The sequence below is a fragment of the Tamandua tetradactyla genome, chromosome 20 (assembly GCF_023851605.1).
Source record: "Tamandua tetradactyla isolate mTamTet1 chromosome 20, mTamTet1.pri, whole genome shotgun sequence".
NCBI lineage: Eukaryota > Metazoa > Chordata > Mammalia > Pilosa > Myrmecophagidae > Tamandua > Tamandua tetradactyla.
The window spans coordinates 38,802,225-38,816,066 of NC_135346.1; the positions used below are offsets into that span (position 1 = coordinate 38,802,225).

The 13,842-nt window shown below is 42.4% G+C and overlaps 1 protein-coding gene across 1 annotated transcript; it reads left to right on the plus strand.

Moving 5' to 3' along the window:
* The first annotated feature begins 2,830 nt into the window (after positions 1–2,830).
* On the plus strand, positions 2,831–13,099 carry LSM11 (LSM11, U7 small nuclear RNA associated). The gene is made up of 4 exons (XM_077137541.1): positions 2,831–3,322; positions 8,635–8,774; positions 10,826–10,909; positions 11,374–13,099. The coding sequence occupies exons 1-4, from the start codon at positions 2,860–2,862 to the stop codon at positions 11,782–11,784; spliced, it is 1,098 nt and encodes a 365-aa protein (XP_076993656.1). The 5' UTR covers positions 2,831–2,859; the 3' UTR covers positions 11,785–13,099.
* The last annotated feature ends 743 nt before the right edge of the window (positions 13,100–13,842 follow it).

Here is a 13,842-nt window from a genome sequence, read left to right on the forward strand (position 1 = left end):
CCCTCAAGCTATAACATTGAATGCAGAATCTCTGCTTAGTGGGCCCATATCAATAAATTCAGCCTGATTCAGCCTTATATTCCTCCCACCATTATCCCACACCCTTAAAATCCATTGCCACACATATTCCCCTGATTTCTGTCTATATAAATTGGAAAACTCGCACAGTTCTTTTGGAGTATAACGTACCTCCTCATGTGTGATACTTTGTACCTCACCTTTAGGGGCCTGTTGGGACTTTAGTCTAGTTATAGCTCTGGAATAAATGAGGGGTGGTGGGGGTGGGTCATGAAAAGAATTAGAAGTGTCTTCCAAGCCATTTGCTTCAGGGCCTTCATTTGCAGTTTCATCTGGTGAAACAGGATTAATCACTGTAGGGCTAATCCCTTCAGGTGGAGGTTGGGTGGCCAACTCCGCAGGGCAGGCTAGAGGTGAGGTGGCTATGTCTTCAGGGCAGACTATTACAGGGTTATCTAGAGAAGACTGAGCATGACCTAGGGTTTCAACCTTGCCACCAACATCATTATCAATCCATTTGTTGCCTGAAGGAAATAAGATTTTCCTTCAGGACACTCATAGAAGCATTTTCATCTGTCAGACGGCACGTAAGCTTCTCATTTGAAGCCTTAAGCCCATCCCTTTAGTCATTAATGTACACAGTGTATCTAACAACAGCCAACCAACATCGCTATACCTCCTATTTCCACAAAACTCCCTAAAGGTGTCAAAAACATCCCCCAAAGCCTGGTTTCGTACAAGCGAAGTATTAGAAGAATCAAAGGGTGGTATTCTATCTCTTTTGGCAACTCACCCCATAGATTGGCAGTATCATTCTGATCACAGGAATCAGAGTCTTTAGCGCCTTTGAAGCCAGTCAGAGTAGATAACCAATCGTAAAACACATTTTTAAGATTCTGTTTCTTAAGAACCACTCATGATATCAAGTTGTATTAGTGTACTCTAGAGAAACAGAATCAACAGGAAATATCCATAAATATAAAATTTATAAAAGTGTCTCACATAACCACGGGAATGTAGAGTCCAGTATCCGTACGGCAGGCTGTGAAGCTGATGACTCTGATGGAGGGTCTGGACAAACGCCACAGGAGAGGCTCGCCGGCCAAAGTAGAAAGAGGGCCTATCTCTTCTGAATCCTCCTTAAAAGGCTTCCAGTGATTAGATTAAGCATCACTCATTGCAGGAGACATTCCCCTTGGCTGCTTACAAATGGAATCAGCATGATGCAGTGATGTGATCGTGATTTCATTCTATGAAATGTCCTCATAGCAACAGACAGGCCAGCACATGCCCAACCAGACAAACGGGCACCACCACCTGGCCAAGTTGACACAAGAACTTGACCATGACAGGCATTAAAGCACAAGTTTTTGAAACAAAACCACCCAAAGAAATCGTGTGTGTTTTATGGTTGCTATGTGATACTACAAAGCCAATCAAACAATTTTGTCATAAGACATGGGGATGAGCACTTACTGAATTGCCAGGGGTTCTGCAGCTTTGAATGTTTGGTTTGGACAGGGGATTTCGAGTCAAAAAGGAATATCTTAATACCCCTGCCATAACTGAATCAATAATGCTATTCCTTGGAAGCCATTGCTTGGTGGCTTTTATTTTATTTTTGTTGGAGGATGTATTCTTTCCAATTTATATCTTAAACAGTTGTATATTAATTTTCATCTTGCCTTCTAAAATAGAGAATAGTATTCTTTTGGACTTTTAACAAATCTTCAGGGAAATGTTAAAATACAAAACAACTATTATGGACTTTAATATTAGTTGATAGTTGCTGTGAGTGGTGGCACTGATCATTGTGGTTCATTTTGCGTGGATACAGGAAACATCTTGGCTCTGCTAAATGAGATGGAAATACGTGGGCCTTCATTGTAGAGTATCCAAAATGAATGTTTTTAATATCTGAAAAGAATGTTTTGCTAGATCGAGGCCATGAAGTAACAAGTGTACAACCAGGTCTCGGAAGTCCTTCATTCAGTGCAACAAGAGATGGATCCTCATTTCTTCCAAGTGCTTAGCAATGCTTAGAAGATCAGAGACAAGGTGAATTCTTCAATAATACTAAAGCCTTTTGAGTCTTAGCACAAATTTCTTTTTGCATAGATGTGGGAAATAAGATGACTGTGACCCACCCATCCTTCATAGCTCCTTTGTAAACATTTATCCAATATTAGCTAGCACTCACAGAGCATTTACTATGTGTTCTAAATGCAGTATTTCTTAATTCTTAGGACAATCCTACGAGGTAGGTGCTATTTCTGTCCTTGCATTTCAGATGAAAACGGGAAGGCCCAAAGTGGCCAATTTACACCCGAACTGCCCAGTGGAACCAGAATTTGAGCCCAAAGAGGTGACCCCCACCCCCAAGTCGTACTCGGCATAAAAGCACGTTAGGGCCTTCGCAGCCTCTTTCCCGTAACTTCCCACCTGCTCAAGCTACTTCCCACCTGCTCAAGCTAAGGAGTAGAGCGCAGCTAGGAAATGCTCAAGAATCACTTGGGGAGCTTGTTAAAATGCAGATTACCAGCCTCAGGGAACCTGGAGTATTAAACACCCTGAGTGATAATGATGTAGGGGAGATATTGCATTAAGGTAAATTAAGCTCTGGTCTGCAGCGTTAACCTGTCACTTGCAGACTCAGGCAGCCCGAGGCCATCGCTTAGTTTTCCGCGAGCCACGCCCCGGCGGCGAGGCCGAGCACAGAGAGGTGCTGCCTCCCGGCGGCCGCGGCTGCGCAATGCGGCCTCGTACCGCGACTGCGCAGTGCCGCCCTCTGGCGGCTCCGCTCCTTCCTCCCATCTGCCTCGGCTTGCGGGCCTTTCAAACATGGAGGAGCGGGAGAGGGGGGCGAGGTCGGCTCGCGCCGGCAGCCCCGCGAGCCCGCCCAGCCCGCGGCTGGATGTCAGCTCTGACAGCTTTGACCCGCTGCTGGCCCTGTACGCGCCCCGCCTGCCGCCCATCCCCTACCCCAACGCCCCCTGCTTTAACAACCTGGCGGAGTACGAGAGCTTCCTCAAGACCGGCTACCGGGGCGGCGCGCGCGGGCGGGCGCGGGGCGCGGCCGCGGGCTCGGGGGGCTCCGCGGGCCTCCCCATAGCTCTCACCGGCGCCGGGCCCTCGGGCAGGACCCGCCGCCGCCCGGACGCTCCTGCCCCGGACCCCGAGCGCATCCAGCGCCTCCGCCGCCTCATGATAGCCAAGGAGGAAGAGGATGGAGCCGCCGGGACGCGCCGCCGGGGTCCGGGTCGGAGCAGGAAGGCGCCGCGCAACGTGCTCACTCGAATGCCCTGTGAGTCCGGCAGGCCGGGACTTGGGAAGTGGGACGCCCTGTCCGGAAGGTGGCGGCCGAGGGGGCGTTTGCGGGGTGATAGGGGTTTTGCTGGGGTCTGCAGGTTTTAGGGCGAGGGTCTTGGCGAAGATTTGCAAAGCTCACCAGCGACCGTGAGTAGGATCTACTTGGGTCTTTGGATAATGGGGTGTGGAGAGGGTCGTCCTGAGTATCGGAGGGTCAAGTTTTGAGTAACGGGGGGACGGTAAGACATATGGGGAGATAAGGAGCCATGGGGAGGTCATGCATGAGTAACGGGTGTAGAAGGTCTGCGGAGATAATCGGGAGCCACGAAGGTGTCTGCAGAGGTGATGAGCCTGCAGAGAATCAGCAGGAGTGTTGGGGGACCTGGCCAGATGGGTCTGGAAAAGGTCACAGGATTTGGAAGACATCACAGAAAGGGTCTGCAGGGGTGAAGAGAGAGGTTGGGGGCCGCCAACAGAGGTGGGGTGGGGACTGTATAGGAGACATGGAAGAGGGCATAGCCAATATCAGGGGAAGAAGAGTCAATAGGATTTGGGGATGATCAGGTAGACCATGGAGAGACATGTTCAGACCGCACAAAAGACATAATCCCATAGCTCATTCTGGGGTGCAGGAGAAGGGCTACAGGGTCTTGATATACATATGTTCACATTACTAAATCACAAATTATGGAATGCAGCAGGCACAAAATGCCCCTAAAATACAGACGCTGTTTTACAGCTGCCCTGCCTGGCTGGGTACAGGACTGTGTCTGACAGACTCATATTACCATATGCACAGGTTATTTTAAGTTCTGAAGGTGTAAATGGCACAAGGGAATTCCTTGGAGTCTCCTAATAAATCCTTAGAGTACAGCTGTAAATAGCGAGGTTGCAATGTGTGAGTTAGGTCTTGTAAAAATGGAGTAAAAGCAGCCCAGGGTTATATATTTTGTCATCTGGGAAACAGTTATGACATCTGCCCTGCGAACACAATGACCTACTTAGCCATGCAAAGCATCTGTATCCTGATAACTAAATTGTTACATTATTAAATCACTGCCTTTTGAAAATGGAAGGCTGTACTAAAGGGCCAGAATTTTTTGCTTCATTCCTAGAAATGTCTTTATTAAGAGTGAAGCATCTTGAAAAGCTGTGGTGCTGTTATGGGTACCTCTGTCAGAATGTTTACCAAGCCAGAGCATTCCTACTCAGGAACACAAGAATACACTATTCATGTTCCTAAAATGAGAGCTGTTTGGGGGAACCTTACTTTGCCTTTATCTTTTGCCACCATCAGATAGTTAAAAGGCATTCCAAGATTTAGGCTGTAACACTTATTTCCATTTTGTCAGTTCTTATTGCTTTGCTAGTGAGGGGGGTGGCCTTACCTAAGGAACACATTGCTGTATTGGTATGACATAGATTGTGGAGACCAGGTTTATAAGTCTTCCCATGATAAAATATATGCCTGGAGTCAAGATCTCAAAGAATGTGCCCTAACCACTAAAAATTTTACTTATGCGACCAGAACCAGTTGGATATGCCTGGTAGAAATAGACAGACATGACAAAGAGTTGCTGACCTTCAGAAAGCAAAAAAAACTATAGGAGCATGAATGAGGATTAGAGTTATTCAAGACAGAGTTTGTGTAGGAGGTAAGCTTTAAGTCTTGCAGTTAAGGACTTGGATTAGGATAAGAATTATTTTAAAATCAGATTTATTATAATGCGATTTACACTTAGAAAAATTCAGTTTTATGTTAGTTTGACAGATGTATAGAGTTGTGAAACCACCACCACAATGACATATAGGAAATGTTTTTCTTACTCCAAAAAGTTTCCTACTGCTCCTTCGTAAGTTGTTTTTAATTGTAGCTCCTGTTGAGCACTGTGCTCGATACCGTGCTAAGTATCTCATTTTACCCTTAGGACAACCCTATGATGTAGATACTATTTTATAGATGAGGAAACTAAGGTTCATTGAGGTTAACCAAGTTCCCAGTATCTCAAGGCCAGTAATTGTTGGAGCTGAGACCTAATCCTGGGTTTGTCCAACTCCAGGGCCTGTGTGCTTAACCATTAAGCTAGTTTCGGGAAAGGAAGGAGGAGAATAAATTCTAGTATGTTCCCTTGTTTGCTTGTTTTTGGTGGGTAAAGGGTGCCCCATAAATGACCCAGAGGGTTTGTGCCCAGAGTGTGAGGCCTGAATTAGGGTCCAGAGAGAGAGATGTTTCTGGAATATTTTGCATACCCAACCGAAGAATGTCTATTTGGATTTGTTATGATAGAGAGTGGGGAACCATGGTGTATGTTCCTAAGCAGGATAATGATATGGCACAACCACTTTTAGGACAAATGTTTCTAATAGTAAGATGTGTTTGGGGAAGTAGAGTATAGCATGGACTCCGGCATTTGATTACCTGGGTTTAAACAATGGCTTCTCCATTTCTAGGTGTTTTACTTTAGGCAAGTTACTTAGACTTTTTTGGGCCATAGTTTCCTCATCTATAAAATGGAACAATGATAATATCTGTCTATCACTGTGAGGATTGAACTAGTTAACACATTAAAGCCTTTACAAAAGTGCCTAGCACATAGGGGAGTACTGGTGAATGTTATAATGTCACAGTTGTGATTATTATTATTTTCAGAATGTCATAATTAATAGCCCCAGGTCAGAGTGCAACACTCAACATGCACTGAGTGTTCGTTCAGCTGTTTACTAGGCAAATACTTGAGCAAGTTACTCAAGCTTTCTGAGCCTTAGTTTTCCCATCTGTGGGAAAACACACAGTACCCGTGTGTTAGGGTTATTATGAGAATGAAATAGAATAATGTATGTAAAGCTAAGCTTAGCACAGGCCGTGGCTCATACTCAGAGCTTAGTAACTGGTGATGATAATGACAGTGATGGTCATAATGTTCTTGATGTAAGCAGGGGAGCCCAAGAGACTGTGGTGAACCATTCAGCTGTGGCTTTGGATTGAATCCCACTATGGTTGTGGATAGAGAGAAGAATGGGCACGGCTTAGCTATTTAGAATCTATTGCCTGAACTTAGTGATGGCCAAGTGCAGGGTGAAGCAAGAGTAAAGCTAAAAATGACCCAGATTCAGAAGTGTGTGGCCCCAGAGTAATGACAGTGGAGAAGGAGATTTGGAAGAAGAATTTTCTTCAAACATACGACATAGGAATTTTGGTGTATTAAGTTTTAGAAACCTGGTTCACATCCATTTGGAGTTTGTCACAGAGACTACTGGAAAAAGAATATACATTCTGATTTTGATTAAGAATGGTGCTCAATTTGGCCTTGACAGGTTAATCTGCTAGATAGTGCTGGCGTTGTATTCTTGATTATCCAAGGCAAAAAATTCTTCCTTATGAAATCTCTGGAAGAAAAAAAAGACCAAGAGAAGGCACAAATATGACAGTTGAAGACCTGAGTTTGCCATTTGCTTAATTAGAACAAGGAATTATTGTTCAGACACATGCTCTTTCTCTCTGTTTGGGGAATACAGAGAGAAGTAGTGTCCCTCTTTTTTTCCAAGTTAAAAATAGAAAAAGAATGGGCAGGCAGCAGTGGCTTAGTGGCAGAGTTCTTGCCTGCCATGCTGGAGACCTGGGTTCGGTTCCCAGTCCCTGCCCACGTAAAAAAAAAAAAAAAAAGGAAGAAAAAGAATAGTCTTTCTACCCTTTATAGAAATATATACATGGGGAGGGGAGGTGGTATGACAGTCTGTAGGCAAAGAGAATAATCTAAGCATTGTGATCAATTTCTGTGAAATTGAATTATGGAAACTTGTTCCTGAACTAAATCAAAGAAAACTAGTCTAACCTCATATGGATGAGGAACCTTTGTCTTGTAGAGAAAGTTACTTGCCAAGGTCATACAATACAACTTGTTATAATGAATTAAATGTTGTTTACAGTGTTTGATCTAACACTGCCTAATGCCTATCTAGGTATATGCATACACGCACACACCCTTATGTATTAAAAGTTCCAAGGACTTTAATATTGCTAGAGGAGGGCTAGAAGATAAAGGCCAGACCAAGACTCTCATGTTCCCTTTGAAGTCCACTGTTTTTGTCACTTTTCCTCAACCTGTGCTTTCTTGCTGAATTTTCAATGTGACATGAACTCCTACTTCTCATCTGCTAGATCACTTTCATCTTAATCCAAAAGTATTTTCTTATTAGTTCATCATGCCATCTTTCATAAGCCAACCCATGAGAGAGGGATAAGAAGGTCAGGTTGAACTTTCTCAGTTATCCAAACTAAAATGCAGGACTGTTCTCTTCTATGTCATTAGAAACATCACTGAGAGAAGTCTTTTCTGTTTACCATCAATGACACGTGCTCTCCAATAATACTTGCCTTGCACACTTGAGAGGGAGAAAAAGAGAGAAAGGGACAGAAACTGAGACTCTGTGAGTATGTGTGTGTTGACTGGGAGGGTTTCTTTGAGGACATTCCATATAGTATATAGGATAGCCAGCATATTGTGAGAGCTAATTTAGCATGAGATAATAAAAATAAAACTTATCCCTACTCCCAAGCTCTAAGAAAAGAAACCCTCATAGTAGAAACTGAAATGTATAGTCCCAGTATTTTTCCCAGGAGTCATACTGCTCTTTTTACATGGTGGTGATTGCAAAATACAACTAGTACTTTTCCTCATGATGAACAGATGACATACATTGAAACACTTATGGCTGCAGAGAACTTGTACAGGGAGTAGATCAGATTGTTGGGGCCAAAAGGCCATTCTCTCTTAGGGGGCTGCATATATTTAAGGGCAGATATGTCACATGGTTCATTTCCTTTAAATATGTGAACAATGTTTTGGATTCTTTGGAAGACTTGAACAGGATATATGGTTTATGAGATTATGCTGGAAAAGTTAAGGCAGGACGGTCCACGGTGGCTCACCAGGCAAAGTTCTTGCCTGCCATGCCGGAGACCTGGGTTCAATTTCTGGTGCCTGCTCATGCAAAAAAAAAAAAGTTAAGGCAGCACAGAACTGAGAAGAATCTAGCTGCTGATGAGTATATTGAATACAGTTTTCCTTATTCCCACCAAAAAAGTTGTTTTGTGCATCTTAGAATCAATGATACCACATAATAAAGGATGTACAGGTAGCAAAACATTGGGAGGAGACCCATACATGCGGTTTATTCACATTCTGTCAGTGGCTTGTCATCTTTCAGTGCCTTGAGTTGCAGGAGATGGTTGGGTGGTCTTGGTTGTCAGATCTGGGAATGAGAACAGACCTCATTGCTGTACTGACTGTTCTTCTCTTGTTGCAGTGCATGAGGGTAGCCCTTTGGGTGAACTCCATCGTTGTATCCGGGAGGGGGTGAAGGTGAATGTTCACATCCGCACTTTCAAGGGACTTCGGGGCGTCTGTACAGGCTTCCTCGTTGCATTTGACAAATTCTGGAATATGGTAATTAAGCCTTTCTCAAGGACCTGCGGAACCTCCTAGGAAGTAAATATTTTGGATGTCTCTTAAGGGACATTATTCAACAGGAAGAAAAAAGATCATAAAGAATAACTTCCCAGAAAAACTAGAATCTTTGTGCTCTCTTGGGAAGAAAAAGTTCTCTTTAGGGGGAATGCAAGGGTAGTTCAGTGGTAGAATTCTCACCTGTCATGCAGGAGACCCAGGTTCAGTTCCTAGCTGTGCACTTCCCACCCTCCGCCCAAACTTCAACGGGATACTCACCTTGCAATAACGGGATACTCACATGGAAAAAGAATGAAATGTGACCCCCACCATACAGCATACAAAGAAAAAAGATTCTATTTCTTTTTCCTGAAGGCAGTGATTCTCATCCTTCTCCTGTCCCCGGGAACATCTAAGAACATCTGGACATGTTTGGAAACATTTCTGTTGATACAACTTGGGGCAAACCTGGCATTTAGTGGGTAGAAGCCAGGGATTCTGCTAAACATCCGTCAATACACAGGTCAGCCTCCCACAACAAAGAATTACCCAGTTCAAAAATGCAGTAGGGCCAAGGTTGAGAAACTTAGCCTTAAGGAACAATTGTTGATTTTATCAGTTAAGTAATTTCATATTGATTTCTTAACAACCATTCTTTCACTCATTGAAAAATATTTATTGATTTCCTACTTAGTCTGGGCAATGTTCTAGGTACAGAAGTTTCAGAAAAGAGTAAGACATAGTATCTGCCATCAAGGAATGCTCACTCTACAGTATTTGGAAAGATAGATAAGGTTAGGGAGGAAGCAAACACAGCAATAAACAAGGAACTGTGCAGGTATTTCCTTATGATGGAGTATACCACCCTCCCCCATCCTACCCTCAGGTTTTTAGAGGTTTACTGTCTGGTTACTAGATAGTTTTAGGAGAGAGGGGATATATTGTAAGACAACTATAATATGAGGCAGTTAAAATGGGGACCATCATGACTCTCTAGTGTTTCTTTTCCACATGGCCTTCCATCTCCAACTTGCCTTTTACCTGTGCTTTATCTCCCTCCATGCATTCTCTTGGATAATAACAATAATTGGTAATGTTTATTGCACACTAGCTGTGTGCCACATACTGTACTAAGCTTTACCACACATTATCTTAATGAATGAGTTGTAGGTACTATTACAGTTCCATTTTACAAATGACGAAATCAAAGCTGGAGAGATTGGAAATTTGGTCTCAGACCACACTGTTAATAAGAAGTACCAGGACTTTATCCCTGGTCTTTCTGACCCTAAGACCATGCTCTTAACCATTATGAATCAGAATACCTAGATTTGAATCCTAGTTTTACCACTTGGCATCTTTGAGACTCTGGGCAAAGTATTTCTCTGAGCTTCAGTTTTGTCATCTCTAAAATGTCGAAAAAAATGTTTTTAATATTCTGGTTTTATCCTTGAAGGGAAAAGACTAAAGAGAATACTTTGATAACAGTGGTGGTAATAATAATACTGTGACCTGATATTTGTAGGGTGCCTTACAGTTTTCAGAGTAATTGCTCTTACCAAATTTCATTTGATCCTTATACCTGTCCTGTGATTTGACAGGAAGTTAGACTCAGAGAGTGATCTCAGTCTACCTGGCATCACAATCTGCTGCGCTTTTTGGGTAAAACAGAAGGTTCTGGGCTCCAGGCCTTTTGGATCAGAATATCTAGGAAAGTAGCCTTAGAATTTGCATTTTAATAAGCTTCCTAAATATTCAGGCACCCTGATATTGAAGAACCTCTGCCATGTGTTTACAAAGTTCCTTTACTATAGAATAGAACTGTCTCATATGGCAGTAGCCACTCGAATTTTCTACTCAGAAAGCACCAGATATTGTCATTTTCTTCTGTCCAAGGTTGATACCTATTAGGCTTAGTTATGCTACAGTTAGATATTATTCTGCCTTTTTTTTTCCCTGAAAGCCTTAAAAATATAATTTTAATGTAATTAATATTAAATTATTTTAAAATAACTATTTTTAATTTTTTCCTTTTATGGCTGTTCCTCCAGGCACTTACTGACGTGGATGAGACCTACCGAAAACCTGTTCTGGGCAAAGCTTATGAACGAGATTCTTCATTAACTCTTACCCGGGTATGCAGTCTCCCATGACTTATTGATACCTAGAATGCTTTCAAACTTAGGGATTAAGGTCTCTGAGCCCAATTGACCAGGAACCCTAGAGAGAAAGCCCTATTGCTGAGAACCAGGTGTGTTGTACCAAGGTATTCATTATTCTCTTTTCTCATGCTTCTAGCTAATTTCAAATGAGTCCATGCTGCTAATCTGCATGTTGTTTGAGCAATAGGCTACTTCTTAGAAGGCTCGAAAGTCTTTCAACTTTATACCACAGAAATAAGCAGGTCCCTTTTCTCTTGACAGACTTAGTGATTCATATATGTATGCCTAGAAATAGAAAATTCATTGCTAACTTTTTTAAAATTGCAAAGCAGGAAGAACATGGAGCATATTTAAGGAACCTGGTCTTTTCCGTATATTGAGAGAGGGATGTTGAAAGCTAAAGAGAAGGCTAACATTTAGAATTGCTTTTCTTATAGCTATTTGATCGGCTAAAACTGCAGGATTCCTCCAAGAAGGAAGCAGATTCTAGATCTGCAGTTGAAGATTCCACTCTGTCCAGACACTCCCAGACATCCACTTGGAAGGTGGCTACAGTATGGGGAAGAGGAGACACTGACCGGGGGTCACATAAGCGTTCCCGGTCTGTTCCTTCTTCCCTTCAGGCCTCTGGAAGGGAAGAATCCAGGTCAGAGCTGTCAGGAAGGACTACACGGACAGAAGGGTCTAGTGCTGGAGGTACCTTTTCCAGGGCTACCACCCTTTCCAGGGGCCAGCCCCGTAAGAAAAAGCGAAAGCCCAAAGTAGATTACCAGCAGGTATTCACTCGACACATAAATCAGATTTTCATTCGAGGTGAGAATGTTCTTCTGGTTCATCTTGCACAGTGACCAGCTCAACCTCACTCGAGCTTCAGTTTTTAGAAATAAAATGCATGAATCGCTGCTAAGCTGTATCTTAATATCCCTGTGAACCTCTGAATTGGAATGATTCCCACTGGTCCTCTGTACAGAGAGGACAGAGTCAGGCCCAGGCCTCTGGAAGATAAGCCCCCTCGTGGGGAGGACAGGCCTTTGGAGAGGGCATGTTTGCATTAATATACAGGCAAAAGTGATATATAGGTACGAGCATCTGACTTCATATCATGGTCTACTTCAGATGCTCAAAACAAGCCAAATATAAGATACTCAGTTTGAATTAATGGTTGTCACGTGAATTGAATTCACTCCTCAGAAACTATAGTATGAAAAAAAAACTTTTCTCAAAAAGAATAATCATCTTATCTGTAAAAGCTAGTGACCTGAGTGCACACCAATTTGATTCTAAGAATAGAAATATAAACTGGTCTGGAGCCCTGCACCTACATCTTGTAACTGACCTTTGAATTTTGCTCTGCATCATTCTCTCTTGATTGAGAAATTAAATCTGTGTGTAAATATATTGTCTTTGAATATCTGTAAGATCTAGGAAAACCACCAGCTTTTGTAGGGATGAAGTTTGGATAGGTTGTATTCTCAAAGCAGCCCACAATGAATGCTGTTTTTCTCCTTATTTTGGAAAGAAATACAGGACTGCCTCAGTCTTGCCCTTACCAGAGGTAGCGTCTGCAAAGGTATACCAGATGGGACTGTAATATGCTTGTGTGGTGGCATCTTGTCCTTATTTCTAACTTCTGTGCATGGTGCTATTGCATGACTCTGTGATGTTACCCTCTGAATGCATTGTGAACTTTCCTGTGAGCTTTATGGCAAGAAACTGTGGCCTTTGTGTTTGGCTTCAAAAAGTTCTGCATGTACTCAGTAGTACATATACATCACGTGGCTAAGGCTCCCCTTTTCAGGCGGGGCTGGCCCTGTGTATAATATCCTTCATAATGGTTCAACCATCAAACAGGGGTGATAGTTTTATTCCCTTGTATCAGGCCAAAGAGGTTCTTATAAAGTACAGTGGATTATATCTCTGAGAGACACTTTGCCCATAGCATGGCTTGAGTACAGGAAGACCATAGAACCCACTATTGCTTCTACTTGAATCATATCATACATAGTCTTTACGCTACATCTTGACACACAGACTGTTAGGAAATTTTTATTTTTGTTTTGTTTATATTTAGTTTTATTTTAGATAATTTATGTTCAGAGTGAGTGAGAAACAGCTAACTAGTTACAATGTATGAAAAGAAAAAGTTCCCTTACTGTATTTGTTTTGTGACTTAGATAAGCCTTCTGAGAAGCAGGGTGAACAAAATGTAGGGAGCTAAGACACCTGGTCCTTCGGCTGGCTGGGCCACTCATGGCTTATGTGATAAAAGGTGAGCAGACTCAACCCCTCTGTTTCTCCGTTTTTCCCCATCAGATACTACCTCACAGGGGTATTGAGAAAGAATTTTAGAAAGGCATTTTAAAGTCTCTAAACACGTTTAAGTGCCATAAATCATTTTTCTGACTCTTGCATAGCTTCATAAGAATTCTGTGTCTTATGAGGAAGGCAGGTGCTACATAGGAAAGTAATCTCCATAGGTATCATTAGGAATAATTATGATCTTTTTGTAACTATAACCAGAAGGCAATGATATCTTCGGTAACTATTTTCCATATTCCATTCCTTCCTCCTAAGTGGCAGTGGAAGTTCTCAGAAGACTATCTTCACCAAGACAGTGACATTCTTTGCTGCTCCCCCATATCCCAGTCCCCACCCTTTTCTGATACTTATCAGGAAAAATTCTCCTGGGCTTTTCCAGGGGTTTATATGATAGTACCAAAGGGAAAATAAACATCTAAAAATGATAAATCCTCAAAGGGGAGTTTGTGGACATTTTTGAAATCAAGTTTCTTTGTTTTTATGTTTAAATGCATTTTAAAATATACTCTTTAGAGTTAGATCAGATGCACTAGAGATCTATAGAGGTTTGGGTTACAAACGCAAGTGAACAATTATCTTTGGAATAT